General features: G+C 39.5%; 1 protein-coding gene across 1 annotated transcript in view; it reads left to right on the top strand.

Moving 5' to 3' along the window:
• The window catches only part of MACROD2 (mono-ADP ribosylhydrolase 2), a gene marked incomplete at its 3' end in the record, with an annotated part of 3,247,744 nt that overhangs the window by 2,539,589 nt on the left and 688,621 nt on the right, over positions 1 to 19,534 (top strand). The window contains 1 exon segment of the mRNA XM_082250969.1: positions 4,881 to 4,954. Coding sequence (XP_082107095.1) covers positions 4,881 to 4,954 — 74 coding nt within the window.

Here is a 19,534-nt window from a genome sequence, read left to right as displayed (position 1 = left end):
CCAATAACAACAATTCATGCAAAATTTTATGATGGGACAAGCATGAAAATGTTTCTTGTACGTTACCAGATCGTACGATTTTTGCTTAATCAGTACAGTTGTTGTTTGAAATACAATACATGACATCACTTCTGAATTTTTATTCTGTCCTATGAGAATTTTCAGAACTTTAGTAAGCTCTTCATTTTCGATATGAGATTAGCATGAAAATAAAAATGGACGATTATTTGTCCGATAATTTTAGTGTGTGTCCCATTGTGAAAACAAACAGGTAGGCACTTAGTTGAATAGCTACTTAGCTTCCTGAGGACACATAGCACGCAAAATGCACCGAGGCTTAGCCATTGATGTCATATCTGGTCTGTCATCCACCCTACTCCTCCAGGCTTGGAACACATGCCGGTTCAGTGGCTGTAAATGGTGGCGCATTGTAGCTGAGCTGATTGTGTTGATGCCTTACAGGCACCTGCAACATGTGAGTAGTACTTGGATGAGTTTTATTGTTGGTAACCATTTTTAATAAAACTTATTACACTATGGTACACTCTCTGGTATCCTTTTAACCCTATTATATTGGAGAGAAATTACTGGGACAATTAAAAGTGGAAGCGATCCAGCAGCAGGGTTAACAATGTTCAGGCTCCCCTAACACTTGCTTTTGGTAAGTGCACATTTCACCTGGGTTGTGGAAAGAGCACCTGTTCACTGGATAAAAAGAAGATGTTTTTTTCACCTACATTGTCACGTCGTGTACTAAGGGAACTTTATATATAAGACTAATTGGAGGTGGTCCCATTTTCTCAGCAGTTACACTTTGATCTGGGATTATCTGATCTTGAAAAGGGCATTAATTTGAATCCATGTAGTTAGAGTTTATGACCTTTTAGGTTCTTCAAGTAATTGTTTCCACAGTATTCTAAGTATACTAAACTCCTACCTGTTTGTTTTCACATTGGTTTTTGAGGTGTATATACACTTTTTGTGTGGACAGTTTCTTTGTATCTGCACATCATAGTGTTTGTAATAGTATTTTTCATTGTTTGCACTGCTTCCAATACCTTTTGAGGAACTATATGAGGAGACATCCTCATTCAGGTACTTCATCGTGTGTACCAGGGAAAAGAAGGCAGTGCTGGAGAGTGAAGGGGGTAAATAGTACAATAAAAAAAAGCTTACTTTTTTTGGAATTCTGGGGAAATGGGGAGAGGGATTTGAAAAAAAAAAAAAGTAGTCATAATTAGAGTTGTGGACCTGTAATTTTTTAGGCATTCTGGAACCCTGTTAGTTGCATCTTATTTTTCTAAGGGTACGTTCACACTGAAAGCGGGTTTTGAGCTGAATTCGCACAATTTTAAACCTGAGTTTGGGGGCAATTAGAAAGACATCTGTGTGGGTTCGTGCACAGATGTCTATTGAAATCTCCCCCGAAGTTACCAAAAGTAGTGCAGTGATTAGGGCAGTGCCATTGCCAGCAATAGGCAATACATATACAAGTAGTAACTGATAGACCTCTATGACTGCTGATAAATATTGATAACTATTTTTTTTTCTACAAATTGTTAAAGCAAAATAATCACTTTATTGAATAGCATAACCTAGTACAGCTTTATGCAGATAATTATAGGCTAATTATCACTGTCTCATGCTGTTCCAGTTCTGGAAAGAAAACATGTGACATCCCATGTCACCTCTATAAACGTATACACAGCTGCCAGTTTATTACACTAATGGTTAAATGTACATCTCTATTCTTCCAGGAGTGCTGTGATTGTCACAATTAACTGCTGACTTCATAAGCTACCTAGCAATCTACCCCCATGTTCGTATTAACTATCGCTGATTGTACAAAATCATTTTTATTCTTTTAGTATGACAGCTGTTCGGTAATAATGCCTGGAAACAAACTTTGCTATGGGCCTTCATTTGGTAGTTAATAGTGGCCTGGCAGCTGTTATCAAATATTATGCTGTGCTGGCTATATTGTTTCATTTGTGCTTGTGCTTAATATATTTATACATAGTATTGCTCTTAAGTTGGCTTCCTTACCGTGTTTGCATTTGTAGTTTCCTAGAAAATGGCCCTAAACCATTAAGTATTTATATATTGCTTAATTTGTGATTGCTCATCTCTTCATAACCGGCATGGCAAAATTTGCAAATTGAAGAGCTAGTTAAAGGGCAACTCCAACTGGAAATGGTAGAACAACGAATGCTGAGTGTATTGTGTAAATTATTCTTACATCTCTCTTTTGATTGCCTGGATAACTTCTGGAATGTGTGCTCATGGAAACACATTTTACTTGTCTGGACAGTTGTAGTGTGAAGGACTCTTTTAAAGGGGAACAAGGGTTGAGAATGACAGCAATATAAAGTTGAACTTTAATCTGTTTTTATTTTGTGTTTCTTGCCCTCCCACCAACATGCTAATGACATATTTAAATATATTCTTTCTGTTTTCATTACATACCCTACTTTAGACCAAATGACATAATCACTGGGTCTCTGTGCTTCACTGGGCAATCATGACTGGTGAGAGAGGCCAGCAGAGTGCTGTACATAACTAACTAATCTAACAAACTTCTGTTAAATTGGTTGTAAACCTATTAAATGAAAATAAACACAATATCGCTTCTGTAATGTGTCCTGCCTCAGTCCAAAGCACCTAGTGTGATTTTTGTTTCCTTTGTCATTCCTTTGTCTACATGAGTCACTTCTCCTAGGTCATAGTTTCAAAGTTCCCACTTCTCCTAGGTCATCGTTTCAAAGTTTGTAGGAATGAATAAGGACACTTAGTCCATCCAGTTCAACCTGTGTTTGTGTCGACACCACAGAACCTCTGGAGATGGCCGCAGTGTGATTTTTGTTTCCTTTGTCATTCTTCTGTCTACATGAGTCACTTCTGACAAGTCATAGTTTCATAGATCATAGGGTTGAATAAGGACACTTAGTTAATCCAGTTCAACCTGTGTGTATGTGGTTTTAACACCACTGAACCTTGGGAGATGCCCACATCCCCCCATGCCCCCTCTCCAGCACACTGAAGGTGATTTACATCCTCAGCTGTGCATATTTCCCTATGAGACTTTGTATTAGGGGGGTGTCCTTTTCCTCAACTTAGGTCTTAGGCACACACAGCTCTGTGCTCTATGCTGTGCATTGTGTGACAACAGATCTCTGCCCCCTGTTTGCTAGAGCTGAGAAATAGTCTATGATCTGTGTGCTTTAGACCATTGTATAGAAAAGCTTAAGATAAACCAATACAACTTATGTAGGAGGATTTGTATCATCTCTGTGTATCACCTGAGGATAATCCTCTCACTGGGTATATGTAGGGATTTGCAACCATTTTGAACTAGGAACTGCATTTCATAGAGGGTGGCTTCCACATACTGTATGTTTGCAAATGTATGCAGCTAAAACCTCTATTTTTATTGTAAAGTGTTAAAGGAGTGCTGGTGATTTTTTATTGGGGATTTCTTTGGCACCACCATTAACCACATATCCTAAACTGATTTTGGGCTGGACAGTTGATGAAGGTGCTTTTACATTCAGACTCTCTTTGGTACACCCACACCCACTTCATGATTGGAACTGAAATCCAATGAATAAAAGTGGTTGGCCAGGGACAGTAAGGTTGGGGAGGGAATAGTTAGATGATGATAAATGTTCCCCAGCCAGGAAATAAGACTGGCTCTATCTGACTTGCTGCAGCTTTTAGTGTACACTGTGAAAATCTCATAGTGTACCAAAAAAATCATCCTACGCATTTACATTACAAGACTGAAGGGAAGGCTGGAGTCCAGCTTCAAATACGATACATATTTTTTAAGGTATTATTTTAGTTATACTTGTATAAGGCTGGGTTCACACTGATGCAGTCGTGGCTCACAGCAAGGGTCTGGTGCATCCCTGTTCTCTCTTTCAGGTGTGAATGAAATCCCAATTTTTGCCTGAATTCGGACCTGAACCAGACCAGAAGATGCACAGACCCTTTTCTAATGCGGACCACAGCCCCCACGAGGTGTGTGAACTGGCTTCATTGAGAGCCGGTCACACTCTCCTGTCATGTGAATTGGATGTGGGGAAACCTGAATCCAATATGCATTAGTGTGAAACCAACCTAAGATATCAGCTAATTTCAGACACTTCTTTTGCCCTTGGCTATACCAGGTGCAGACTGGCCATCTGGTTAACTCTAGCAAATTTAGAAAGGGAAACTTACAAGGCTTGAAGTTCTTTAGAAGACATTATAGATGGTGATGCGGATTGCAGTGTTCAGACCGCAGAAGCATCAGAGACTGCCTTAGATCTTTACCATGCTCCTTAACTTTCCACCACTACACCATTAACATTGTAGGTTTATATCCGATATCCTTGACCTACAAGGTTGTTTCTCACAGCTATCTAAACAAGATCATTGGAGACAGTGTGAAGAATTAGGGCGGTATAATTTTACTGTAATGAATGCAGCTGTAAATGTTTAGTTATTGCCAGCATGAAATATGGATGTCTTCGGCCATAACATCTGCTGCAGAATTCGCCAATCACTTTCTTCGAGCTCACTTAGGTGACCTAAATAAATAAATGTGAGAAAATGGGCTATTGCATATTAAAATTTATATCCTTCAAAAGGTGATAACAGCAAAGAAAAAAAAAGTAGGACAAACATTCCTGGCTGTAAGAATAAGATGTATTTCAAATTTAACAATTGCATTATGCATGCTTTGTTTTGTTGTATCAGCATAACACTTGGAGTCTTCTCCGATCGTAAACTGTGAGAGTGCATTATTTTTCATTACACTGTACGTCCCAAATACATTCATTTATGTTTGCATCTCTCTGCTTACTGATTGTATTTTTTTTGTTTTAATAATCATTTAGGATTTCCAAATGAGCCAGCAGCTTGCATAGCCTTGAACACAGCCAAAGAATGGTTGACGGAAAATCAAGATGAGGTAAGCAAAATATCAGCTGAGCTGTAAGGGTATTTTTCTCAACAGTGATGAGCGCCAGACGAGCTACTTGTTTTGTTAGATGCTGTACATGAGTGAGTATACATATATATATATACACAGTGGGTACGGAAAGTATTCAGACCCCCTTAAATTTTTCACTCTTTGTTATATTGCAGCCATTTGCTAAAATCATTTAAGTTCATTCTTCTTCCTCATAAATGTACACATAGAACCCCATACTGACAGAAAAACACAGAATTGTTGACATTGTTGCAGATTTATTAAAAAAGAAAAACTGAAATATCACATGGTCCTAAGTATTCAGACCCTTTGCTCAGTATTTAGTAGAAGCCCCCTTTTGATCTAATACAGCCAGGAGTTTTTTTGGGAAAAATGCAACAAGTCTTTCACACCTGGATTTGGGGACCCTCTGCCATTCCTCCTTGCAGATCCTCTCCAGTTCTGTCAGGTTGGATGGTAAACGTTGGTGGACAGCCATTTTTAGGTCTCTCCAGAGATGCTCAATTGGGTTTAAGTCAGGGCTCTGGCTGGGCCATTCAAGAACAGTAACGGAGTTGTTGTGAAGCCACTCCTTCGTTATTTTAGCTGTGTGCTTAGGGTCATTGTCTTGTTGGAAGGTAAACCTTCGGCCCAGTCTGAGGTCCAGAGCACTCTGGAGAAGGTTTTTGTCCAGGATATCCCTGTACTTGGCCGCATTCATCTTTCCCTCGATTGCAACCAGTCGTCCTTTCCCTGCAGCTGAAAAACACCCCCACAGCATGATGCTGCCACCACCATGCTTCACTGTTGGGACTGTATTGGACAGGTGATGAGCAGTGCCTGGTTTTCTCCACACATACCGCTTAGAATTAAGGCCAAAAAGTTCTATTTTGGTCTCATCAGACCAGAGAATCTTATTTCTCACCATCTTGGAGTCCTTCAGGTGTTTTTTAGCAAACTCCATGCAGGCTTTCATGTGTCTTACACTGAGGAGAGGCTTCCGTCGGGCCACTCTGCCATAAAGCCCCGACTGGTGGAGGGCTGCAGTGATGGTTGACTTTCTACAACTTTCTCCCATCTCCTGACTGCATCTCTGGAGCTCAGCCACAGTGATCTTTGGGTTCTTCTTTACCTCTCTCACCAAGGCTCTTCTCCCCCGATAGCTCAGTTTGGCCGGACGGCCAGCTCTAGGAAGGGTTCTGGTCGTCCCAAACGTCTTCCATTTGAGGATTATGGAGGCCACTGTGCTCTTAGGAACCTTAAGTGCAGCAGAAATCTTTTTGTAACCTTGGCCAGATCTGTGCCTTGCCACAATTCTGTCTCTGAGCTCTTCAGGCAGTTCCTTTGACCTCATGATTCTCATTTGCTCTGACATGCATTGTGATCTGGAAGGTCTTATATAGACAGGTGTGTGGCTTTCCTAATCAAGTCCAATCAGTATAATCAAACACAGCTGGACTCAAATGAAGGTGTAGAACCATCTCAAGGATGATCAGAAGAAATGGAAAGCACCTGAGTTAAATATATGAGTGTCACAGCAAAGGGTCTGAATACTTAGGACCATGTGATATTTCAGTTTTTCTTTTTTAATAAATCTTCAACAATGTCAACAATTCTGTGTTTTTCTGTCAGTATGGGGTGCTATGTGTACATTCATGAGGAAAAGAATGAACTTAAATGATTTTAGCAAATGGCTGCAAAATAACAAAGAGTGAAAAATTTAAGGGGGTCTGAATACTTTCCGTACCCACTGTATATATACACATATACAGTATATAATATGAATGGGTGTGTACAGTAAGGGTGCACCATTGGCATTAGAGTTCTGCACCATAAATAAGTGTGTGTATATATATATATATATATATATATATATATATATATATATATATATATGTGCGTGTGTGTATATATATATATATATATATATATATATATATATATATACACAGTATATATGTATAAGAAAAAAAGAAAGTTACAAACTCAAAAAAAAAAAAACTGTGACCTGTTAGGAACCTTCAGGTGTGATGTTTTTTGATGAGTTTGTAACTTTCTTAATAAACATACAAGGTGATGCAGATTGGACTTAGTTTCTATATACAAAATGTTCTGCTGTCCTGACAAGCATTGTATTTATAGCCATATTATATGTATCTTTAGGTTTATAAGCATAGGCCTCTGTGACACAGGCCCATACCCCTAAATGTAAGGAATATATATATTCCCCACATTTTTGGTATATACAGTGTGTGTGTGTGTATATATATATATATATTTCTTTTTTTTTTGTAGAGAGGCGACCCCGGGTCACTGTGTGGATTAGCAGTTTACACCTGATTGAACACCTGTGGGCTGGGTTCATATTCTTCCCAGGGTTAGCACTCAGAGCCCCCAGTTGGAGACAGCTGCACCCTACAGACACGAGGTCTGTGTACGGGAGTCAGGAGGGCTCCCTCCATCTCTAATAGAGAGAGGCTGCAGTTAGCAACCAGAGCATACAGACCTGCAGGAGGCAGATGTAGCATGAAGCTGGTTCCAGAGAGTAAAGAGAGCTTAAGCGAAGGGTACTTGTGTTGGTCTGAGGAGCAGACCTAAGGCCTAGGCGTGAGGCCTGAAGCAGCTGTGTGAAAGGGAGTAAGCCAGGAGGCTGAATGAACAATATACAGTAATAGTGAAACCCCCTGCGAGGAAAACTGCTGTTATTTTGTGAACTTTCTGTTCCTATAAATAAAAGTGGGCTGCCATGCTCTTAAAAATGCAGTCTGGACTGGCACTACTTCCTCAAATTGTGTGCGCCAGTTTAATCGCCCTGGATCATTACTATATATAAATATATATATATATATATATATATATATATATATATATATATATATGTCAATAGTGTAAGCACACTTTAATGAACATTAATGGCATCTCAATCTTAGGCCGTAGGGTTTAATATTGAGTTAGTCCACCATTTGCAGCTATAACAGTTTCAACTCTTCTGGGAAGGTTGTCCACAAGCTTTAGGAGTGTGTCAATGGGAATGTTTGACCATTCTTCCAGAAGCGCATTTGTGAGGTCTGGCAAAGATGTTGAATGAGAAGGCCTGGCTCCATCTGCAAAGGGTGGACCAACTCAATATTGAACCCTATGTACTAAGACTGGGATGCTGTTAAAGTTCTTGTGCGTGTAAAGGCAGGCTTCCCAATACTTTTGACAATTTAGTGTGTATATATATATATATATATATATATATATATATATATATATATACACACACACACTATATATATATACAGAATATATAGACATGCAGTCCTTAGTTTTAAAGGCACAGCCCTATGTCATAGAGTGCACACTTTAAAGTAAGTCCACTTAAAGTAAGTCCATTTGCTCTCTTTGCTGAAGTGTTAGCACTCCTAGGTACCTAGATGACCTCTGATGCTTCTTGTATTGTAGGTGCATTGAGGGATCAAAAGTAAAGGAAGTATTGGAAATATTTTTAGCTATAGAGAGTACCTGTGTCAGTGAAAGTTTGTACATATGGACTTAAATAAATGCATGCATGGTAGAGAACATAATATATGTTACTTTAAAAAGGTGACCAATGTTTTTCTTTATCAAAACCAGCTTTTGTATCAATGGGGTAGGACGTACATAGCCAGGAGCTGTTTGTTCGCATGCTACAATTGTAGTATACTGCTCTTGAGATATACAATAGACACCATTTAATATAGTGTTATATATAGGCTGCCACAATATCATGCAGAACTGGTTATTGTCGATGTCCTCAAATGTTTAAATGTCAAGAGAAAAGTATGGAGGAAGCCTTTGCTAGCCCTCTTTTGTAATTGCTAGTTGCCTGGCTGTGTGAAGTTTCAATACTTTTAAGTCACAGACCCTGAAAAAGCATGCTGTAAAAGGGTCAGAAGTCTCTATATTTGTTCCAGGCTGAAGAATTGAAAAGCATGGAAGCCAAAGCATCAGCATGACACGCAGGGAACTAGCATTCTCAAAGTAGTAGACAGCAATGGCAGCCCCATACTATTGCCATGACCAAGTCACTAAGTTTCTCTTGTATGCTATTTCTGCACTGAATACAAAGTTATATTTGCTGGTGATCAGTATGTAAATTTGCTTTCTTTTTCTAGCCATATGCCTCATTTTTTTAATTTAGCATGTACAGTATATAATTGATATAAAGGTAATGTATCTAAAATCTATAGGCATTTCGGTGATTATATTATATTCTGTGATGTAACTACATAATGCTTGTTAAATATTTTGCAAATTTAATGTAACGATCCATTTAGGGATTTTTTTTAAATGATATTTTGGGTAATTTTGAGTTAAGCAGTTCAACATGTGTGAGATTTTAAAGCACCCCTAATTTAACGTGTATCCATTTTTCTTTAATGATTACTTGTGTCACTTCATCCACCGTATGGCCGCAGGTGTTTTACATTAAAACGCCCTTTTCTTCTTAATTCTCTTCACTTTGGATTATAATTAGGGCTGGTGCCTAATAGAAATGCTAGTATAGAGGTTGGCGTTTGAGACTAGTAAACCAAAGCTTGACGTGAAAATTGAATGTCCATACAAAAGTCACTTCGTTGTTTAATGTCAGTTTGTCAAAAAAGCAGATTGGACGAATGCTTTAACGTCTTTATTTTTCTTTGCTGTTGGTATTAAATGGAGCATGGGTTCTTTAAAGAGGGACCCTGCTAAAAGCAAATTCTTGTGGTTCTTGTTCCCTAATTCATACAGTAGACCCTTCTTGAAATATAGTTTGGAATAAAGGGCTCTAATATATTATATTGTATCTGTACTATAAATCAGCAAATATGGATGTACATTTATGCCACGGGGCATCGGGATAATTCACATGGCTCTTCCAACTTTCCTAAAATGAGGAATAAACCCCTTAATATTTTATGAATCAGAAATGAGGCAAGCAAATACCTTGCGAGGGAGGGTATGTGAGGGGCAGTTTTGGTTCCTTTTGGCCAACCTCACCATAAGGTGTCTAATTGCTCCCTGGCGCTAGCATGAGCCAGTAAATATTATTATTATTTTTTTTTTTTTTATCAGGATTGGGACGTAACAGAAAGTACAGAATTGACTGCCTATGGGCCATGTTTACTCCTCCTCCTCCTCTTTTTTTAACAGTCACGTTCATACATTACATTCTATGAAGAATAAACAGCATTTTCTATCTTTCTATTTGATGTATAATTTGAAAAATAACACAATTGTTCCTTGTTTTGTTAACTAATGACACATTTTCCTGCGTCTGCCATTACTTACTCGAATGTTACTGTAGCTGCTTGGCCTTTATGGTGATCCGCTAATATGAGCCATTGACCTGGAATTAATATACATTTCAAAAATATAAGTGTTAAGTCCAAATTCTCTATCTGTACATTTATTCTGAGTCCCTAACTCAAAGTATGACAGCCAAACAAATAATAATTGCAGAACTAATATTAGCATGTTTCTCTAAAGAAAGGTTTCCTTTAACCATTTCACTGCCAGGCTGTGCTCTCTATTTTTTTTTTTACCATAGATGGCCAGTAGGGATGATCAAACTTTTGAAAAATTTGGTTCGACCAGAACACCCGAACTTCCCGAAAGTTCGGCCCAGATTTCAGAACCCCATTGAAATCAATGGGACCCGAACTTTGGTAATGAATAAACACCATTTTGAAGCCCTAAAACACAATAAATGCCCCTAAAAAGTGCCTAGGGTTCTGGGTCATGCCCCAGGGACTATTAATCACACATAAAAAAGTTCTTAAAAATTGTCATTTTTGATAGAGAGCCAATTATTGGAAAAAAAAAAAAGAGATTTCTCATCTCGACCCGAACCATTCGATCATCCCTAGTGGCCAGACCATTTTTGCAATTATTCATTTTTGTATAATTTTTCACTTCACTCTAGTTGAACTCCGATTTATTTTTCAGTGTGATTTTGTAGTGCCTTTATGATGCACTTTTCACGTGGATGCATTTTTCTGCAGATGAAAGCGCCTATACAAACTCTGCCAAAACAGTTTTCAGATTTAGTTTTTTAACTGCTTAGAAACCTCTGCTTTATGTTTACAGTAGCTTGCCAAGATTCTGCTGTCATAGAAAGCAAAAGAAAGAGAATTAAAGCTTTAACGCCTCTTTTTTGAGTTTTGGAGATTGATTTCTTTGTTTCTTAAGCTACAGAGGTGAATGAGGTCTTGTTTGTTGTGCTTTAAAGAGGCTGTAAACCTTGTAAAAAAAAAAACAAACCTGTAAGTCAAAGGTATAATGAGCTAATATGAAATACTTTCAAACAAAGCTGTCTCAGCGGCGCCTGCACACCACTGAGATGGCTGACATCTTCCCTGGTGTTTCTTCTGGGTTCATGGGCCCTGGCGCTGTGAGTGGCTTGAGCCGCTATGACATCACTCCCACGCATGTGGCACTGGCTCTGAAGGTCCCAACACAAAAAGCCGAACCTTCATAACGCATGCGCTGATGACGTGAACGACTGCATGCACTCAAAATGTCTCCTAAAACTGTGTAAGTTTTAGGAGATATTCACAGTACCTACAGGTAAGCCTTGTTATAGGAATAGAAGAAGACTTTACTTCCTCTTTAACTGCTTGTGCAGAATATATAAATACCTTAGTTTGCAAAGTCTGGGCACGGGATCACTTTACCATGCAACCATAGATCTTGCAAGAGCTACAAAAAGAAAGGACACCTTTTTGAGACAGGTGGATTGTTAATTTATAGCTAAAGAAAATATTTAATATAGTATTAAACACTAAATCAAAAATTATTTGTTTTGGTGATCCAGCTAGTATTCACGCCTGTATTAGAGTACTCCCACTCTGAAGGAGCACAGGGGGCACCGTTGGACAGCAGTATTCAGTCTGGAGGGAGGGTGGTGGTAAGATGTACTAGAAGATTTAGATAAACTAAACAAATTGAAGCCAAACTCCAGCTCACACTTTATAATCAGTTACATCAACAATTTTGTTCCTTTTGGGATAAAGGCTTTACATAAAAAATTGTAAGCACCCCTGTCAGGGATAAATGGTTTTCTTAACCCTGTAAACGGATAAATCTGCTGGAGAGCTTGTTCTTTTGGAAAATAACAGACTTACTGGCCAGATCACCCAATGAAAATAAAAGAAAGAGAGCTTAACCACTTGCCTACTGGGCACTTTCACCCGCTACCTGCCCAGGCCAATTTTCAGCTTTCAGTGCTGCCTCACTTTGACAAGTGCACAGTCATGCAATGCTGTACCCAAACAACATTTCTATCACTTTTTTTTAAGACAGAAAGAGCTTTTTTGGGGGGTAGGAATTCGCCACTGATTTTTTATTGCTAAACAAAAGAAAAAATACAAACAATTTTGAAATAAAACATTTTTTTTTCTGCGTTTCTGTTATAAAATTTTGTAAATAAGTAATTTTTCTCCTTCACTAATATGTGCTGATGAGGCTGCACTGATGGGTACTGATAGGCTGCAAGGATGGGCACTGATGAGGCAGCACTGATGAGGATGCACTGATGAGGCTGCAGTGATATGCGGAACTGAGAGGCAGCACTGATGAGCAATGACAGGCACTGACAGGCAGCACGGAAGGGCACTGATTGACAGCACTGATTGGGGCTGCACTGATAATCAGGACACTGTTGAACAGTGCTTTGATTATCAGTGTGGGTTCCCTCTTTCACGCTGACTGGTTAACGGCTCTCCTCTTCACTGTTAACATGAAGAGGGGACTGCTGATAACTGGCAAATCCTGTTTACACTCTGATCAGCCGTGATTGGACACAGCTGGTCACATGGTAAAGAGCCACTGTGATTGTCTCTTTACCCCAATCTGTGATCAGCTGTGTCTGAAGGACACAGCAATCACAGAGCACTCCTGATGCATGCTGCAGGAAACGTGATCATGGAGGGATTTCAAAAGGCGCCCTCCAGGAAATATGCGACAACGCTGGAGCTGTCATTCGGCTAGGCGGTCGTAAAGAAGTTTAAATAGAAAAGGAATGCAGCCATGACATCTGAAAGTAAGTAAGCACCTTTGTTAACCTTTGAGCATTTGGGTATCGTTCCTTTGTAACAATTGGACTATTTTTACATCTTGAGTGAAGTGTAAAAATAACTTAAAGTCCTCAACAAGACGAAATACATTCTGTGCAAAATAAACATATCCTCTTTTCTACAAATCCTGAACATGTTCACATGTCGGGCTCAGCTGTTGTTTTCATCCAAAGCTTTCCACAACATTTGCTTGTTTCTGCTCTCAAATCCCTGCTGTATAGTTGCTCCATAATTCAAATCATGGTGATTGATCCATCTTTGCCACCATAAACATCTATTGCTCTGTGCTGATCTGAGAACTGTATTGTCTGTGCCTCTGCCTCATGTGCAGTATTTTTTTCTTGTTTAGTGGAAGCTTACTTTGAAGGACAAGTGGCTTTGTGATTGTATATTACTTCGCAGTATTGATTAGCAGAACTTCACACCATGCTGTTAAGATGAGAATGCCGAAAGATCAGAGCCCTAGGACTTGAGAAACCTATAGCTTATCATGTACTTTCAAATGATTTGGCTATTGAACAAATGGAGCTTATATCTTTCTGAGAGTGTAAATTAACATTCCTATTGATCAAAAACTAGCTGAAAAGAACATGACTTTTTATTTATTAAGGTGGCCGTATATCAAGGGATCTGATTGTTTGGCAATAGAAGTTCACGCCCTTTGATAGGAATCTGATCCCCCCCAATGTGCACTTTTTCAGACCAAGTTATATGATCTCCTCATTATTGTCTAGGATGTAATAGGGGTATTTCTATTTGCTTATAGGTAAATAAAAGATCACATGAAGTAATACAACTTGCCTGTTCATACTACTACATATCATTGTTTGCATTGCCTAGGCATGCAGCTCATATATTCATCTATTATATGCGAGTATATATATATATATATATATATATACATACATCTGCCCCCTTGAGGACTGCCAGATGTCACACTTACGGGTCCCCCTAAGTTACCATTAGCAACCTTGACATGCACAGTCTCTTTCTTTTGCTTCTTGGCACATCCAATAATCAGTCCAGGGGTATGTAGTTGTTTTTGTATTTATTTATAAATTAGGGTTGGGAGAAGGGAATAGTGGGATACTCCAAATTAACTATGCACAATATTGGAGGACTTCTATCTCTCGGTACAACCAGGCTGTTGATCCACCTTGCCACTGAGGTGGATTTAGCTTTAAGTCTCTCTCCTAAGATGACTTGATGAACTAAGGTTATCTTCAGGACACTCTCCTCAGTATCCTCTTTCTCAACTGCCGACACCCGTCCACTGACTATCCTACTCTTGGGGTGGCCCCCCTCAGATCAGGCTCCTTGACACGAGCCCCTGTACTCACGATACTGTTTTTCTAGGGTCTCCAGTGTCTCCCCCTCAGTCAGCTCTCCTGAACCTCTGGGTTCAGCTCCATTCCTCTGGCCCTCAGACCATGTGCCACTGCTACAGAGAAGGAGGTAGCCGCCACCCTCTCTCCGGGACTCTGCTCACCAGCCAAAGACTCCACAGCACATGTGCTTCTGGCTTTTATACAGTATCCCAGAATGCACCGAGGCAACCTGCCCCTGCCAATCACCACGACTGTTTCAAAGCCTATGCATTAATTTGTCAGGTTTCCTCCCACTGTCCAACATGCATATTGGACCAGTGTGAAACACTCTATAGACATAATGAATCACATACTGGGCACAATGAGCACACCTCACTAACAGATCCTGCTCTCTTATAGGCAGAGAGCAACATAGACTTGCCTGCTGCTTCTCTGATAGGCAGACAGAGTCAAAAACTACAGTCCGTCACCAGCACCTACCCAGGAGGGTGCTACATATATAGTATGGAATTCTTAGTCTTTTTTTTTTTTCCAGTAGCTTGCGAAACAGTATGTAAGGGGGATCTTCTTCAGAGGACTGCTGGCTATATTTGAATTTACTTGGGAATCATGGAGAATATATAGCCAATAACAGGCAATAACAAGAGATCACTGGTTATTCAAAACTGAAATATTGCCTGGGATTAAGGGTTTAGAGTGGCAGAAAAGTTGCCGTTGTGGAGGTTCAGGGTTAATGCAAGGGCTAAAGTAAACATTCAGGATTCACGTAGACAAGCAAGACAGTAAATATTCTTTATCTCCTACCAGGTAATGCATGGCTGTTAAAAAGGGCTCAAATTCAAAAGTCCACGGTCTTCATCAGAGCCTTAGATGGTGGAGATGAGATCAGCTGTAGAAAAAAACCCAAGTTGTGGCTCTTTAATAGAATGTTGAACACAATAGACAACTAAGTTTAGAAAAATGTCAGCAGTTGACAGCAGGGTATTGCCTGGCTGCTTCTTATAATATTCAACTATTTTACTTTTGCTTTCATATCAACTAGTGTCTATGTTTGTTTATTTCATTTCAATGTAATGTGACATAAACATGTCTTGAATGAGATTTATGTGTTATATAACTGATTATGCTGATAGCTTTGAACGATTGTTCTGTAGTCTGCTGATTGATTGCAGATTCTTTATATTTTCTTGTACGCTATTATGCTGCAGTGTATTATACAACTAGTCAAGCACATAATACATGTTCCCATTGCACTAGAATATTTGTTTTTCTCCCAGCTAATTCAGTAAAGTAATCATATCTTCTTCTGATTTTAAAGGGTCTGTCTGTGTCTAGTTTGCATAGTGGGAAGACAAAATGCTTATTGTCACTTTTTAGTTAACTCCTATATTACTTTGTAGGACTATATTTATCAAAGAAGGGATTTATTTGCCATGTAAGGCCCCCATAAATTATTGGAAAGCATATATCAGGTTTTATTTCTAAATAGAGAAAGTAATATTAATCATGAGAAATAAAAAAGATCTGCTCTGGATGTGCCAATGTAAGAAAAGTTTATTGTTGGAAAGTCTAAACATCTGGGGCCCTTTGAATTTTAGTCTCCCAGAGAGAAAAGAGATTTCTTTCATAGGACCTTTTCCCTTCCATAATCTTCTGCTAGCTAACTCGTTAAAAGACATTAGAAGTGTGTGAGATGTTCAAAGTGTTTTCCAATTAATGATGGGCTCAGCATGTTTGGATTGTACCTGCCAGGAAGCCGTCACTGCACACCGCCAATCATAGGCAGTGTGTGTTTGCGCAGCTGCGGACCAGGAGCCCATCCCTATTTCCAATAGGGGACTTCTGCACTTCTATTATGTCATCCCATTATAAACATTGTATTATATAACTGAAACAAATCATGGGAAGGAAATCTTACCTCCTCCAAGAATGCATTGCTCAGGACTGAGAAACCAATCGCCAGACCCAAATGTAACGGATGGGATGTGTCATTAATGTATAAACTTCAATGCCATTCAATACAGACCTTAAATTGGGTTGGTACTACAAGAGAACAAAGGTGAGTGTTATTGGAATTGGTTATTGATCTCCTGTCTCAGTTGATGTCCGTCGTAGGAGGAAACGCGTCAGAGAGGAGCGCCGCAACGTCACGATCCATCGCCACGGACCGCACTGCAGGCGGTCGCGGCCCTCCAGCTGTTCGTTCCGGTATTCATTTGCCGTTTATGCTACATATAAAGTTTACCTACTGTAAGTGCATTACCTTCTTTAATTAAACGTTATTGGAAGATATCGCACTATCAGCGGTTTTCTTTTTTGGGTACCGGGGGAACCTCATTTAACGACCAGAGCTAGTAGATCCAGTCATCCCAGGGAACAGGACATGCACCCTATACAGGCGGAATTCATTCCTTTTATGCCTAGAACCAAGTACCATCTGGTAAGAGGCTGACCTGCTCTTCCCTCTTGGAGAGAAGGATTTGGGTGTTTTCACCTTTCTTGGGTACCACCATTGGATCTGATAACACTTACGCCCTTGTGTTATCTCATCTGGTAAGGGGCTTATTCAATCACAGTGGAGGTCTTCGCTGCCCACATCTATTATATTGAATTTTGCACCTTTGGATTTTTTCTCACATGCATGTTGGTTGAACATGTTTTTGGACATTAACTACTTGTTTATGGACTCACCTTTTAGATATATATTTGTATGATTGTGTATCACTTTGGATTGTATTCCTCTTGATCATTGTTATTCATTTTGTTATATTATTCTGACCCACTTATTGGAATAAGGTATGTTCTTTTATTCCACCTAATTCATCATTTTTGTTGATTTTTCACTATATGATTATATATTTGACAACATTATTTGATAGTTTAGCGCACTTGATACACATTTCCCAATGTTATTGGAACCCTCACTTAAACACGGTCTGTGCAGATACAATGAACATGCTTCTAGCCATCAGCCAATTAGTAAAGGGTTCTCACTAAAGACACTGAAGTAACCGGAGACTCCACCAGAGCCACAGAGGGTGTTGTTGGAGGTTGTGTAGATGGTAATTTCAAAGCATAAAACTAGTAATGGGTATTGGCAGCCAGTAGGTCAGATGGATCAGGACAGACTTAATGGACCTCTTGGTCCTTTTTCTGCCATTACTCCTCTATGTATTTACAGTATGTATCTCAGTGTGAAGCTTAGGGCAACATTGTAGTCAAGGTCAAGACAATGGCCATTTGCCAGTGGTAAGGTATTGAATGTGTCAGAGAACAAGTCAGGTGATGGTGATCAGGCAGGAAAATAAGCTTGCTAGCTTTCTAGCAGAAGTCAAAAAGGATAACTTGCTCTCCACAGTAGACAAACTATCTATATTAGACTGAATAGTCAAGAAGTGATGGACTCTCTTAGGCAAAAAATACATGAATAATAAACTTTATCTTCGGTATTTATTTTCCCTAAGATCAGGAATTCATTGCTAATTTAGCACTAAAAATATTACTACCACTACTCTTAGTACAGTAGATGAATGTCTCCTTAGTGACTTTGACACAGAAGACTTACAGATGGAATGATGATTGCATAGAGAAAAAGAGGGAGAGAGGAAGCATTGCAGGAAATTTTAAAGTCAAGATTATTTACCTTGCTTGTGAAATACTGCAAGGAAAGCAGGAGTATGATTTTTACTGATCTAACACAAAATTAGGAATAACATAAAAGCTGTTAACCAAGGCACCAAGCTAGCAATGCTAGTTTCTTGAGGTTATCTGTTGCAATCACAACCAATTACATTGTCTTAGTATCGAACAACGGCTCTGACCATCCAGGTCAGACCATCAGACTGCTTACATGATTGCCTTTTGGTTTGAATCAATCTTGTTGGAGGTCCATTGTAAACCAAGGAGCCACAGAGATTCATTAAAATATTCTTTTACTCAGCAAAAATCACAAGAGGAGTGTCTGTAGGCACTGTGATGCTGCAGGCTGTGTACATGTGTGCTTCCCTCTCACTTCTACACAGAACAGCAAATACAATCACCCTTTCTATTCCAGTCTAATTACCAGGATGATATAACCTTTTATAAAAAGCAGCAGTGGGTCTACTTTCATCTTGTAATTCATAGGGAAAAATTGTGTCTTTCGACATTTGCAAAATGGAAATAATTACTTAGCTCCGGGTTGTACTCTCCAGTCAGTCTCTGAGTGATTTTTATATGGTCCCTGAAGCCCAACTGCAGCCATCATCCCAACAGACAAGTCATTCTGCAGAGCAGATAAGAAAGCTACCATAGGGAGAGTGCTGTACCTTTGTGATGTCTAGCTGCTATTAAACTGTGAGGAAGACAAAGAGACGCACAGAGCAGCCATAGTGTTCAAACCACCCAAGGTTCATAGGAAGGAAATATTTTATTTCCATTAACGTTCTTCCGCGGAGAAGAATCAGTGCAGTTCGTCAATAGAAATAGCATTCTTTCTGTCTTCCAGCAGCATATATGGATTATATAGTGGAAGGCATTAGGGTTTTGTTTGACTTGGACATTCTTTCTTTTACATTCAGTGTGATTCTTTTTTAACGTTTACCTCGGAGTGGATGCTTGCTTATAAGTATCTTAAAGCTGAACTATGGACACAAAAACTTTTTTTAACCACTTGCCACACAGTTACAGTACATTAACTGCAGCAGGGTGGGCACGGGGCAGATAGGATCACATACATGTATGGCATTCTGCCTCTTCCAGGTTTGGGGCTTTGAGTGTCCATGGGACCTTGTGTCAAAGCTATTATGAAATAATTTCATTGATAACAACTGTGATTCCTATCAGAGCTGGGACAAGGTCATCCAGTGTGCAGAGCAAAGATGGTGAATTATGCTCCTCCCACTGTCAGGTGGAGTCCCCCTTTACATCAGGTGTCCCCAATAAAGTCCTTCTTTACATCAGTGGTCTCCAATAGAGTCCCCCTTTACATCAGGTGTCCCTATCAGAGTGCCCCCTCACATCAGGTGTCCCCTATAGAGTCCCCCTTTACATCATGTGTCCCCATCTTCCCAAGTTGTTTCCCCTCCCCTTTCCACATTGTACTGGGAGATTGGTACTCACAATGTGTCCTTCCTATCTTCAGTCATGTGACAAAGTCGCATGATAGGAGGAGAGAGGAAAAAGGACACAGT

This window comes from Pelophylax lessonae, assembly GCF_965119305.1.
Source record: "Pelophylax lessonae genome assembly, chromosome: 3".
NCBI classification, from domain to species: Eukaryota; Metazoa; Chordata; class Amphibia; order Anura; family Ranidae; genus Pelophylax; species Pelophylax lessonae.
Note: the sequence above shows the minus strand (reverse complement) of the source record. Positions and strands in the feature narration are given on the sequence as shown.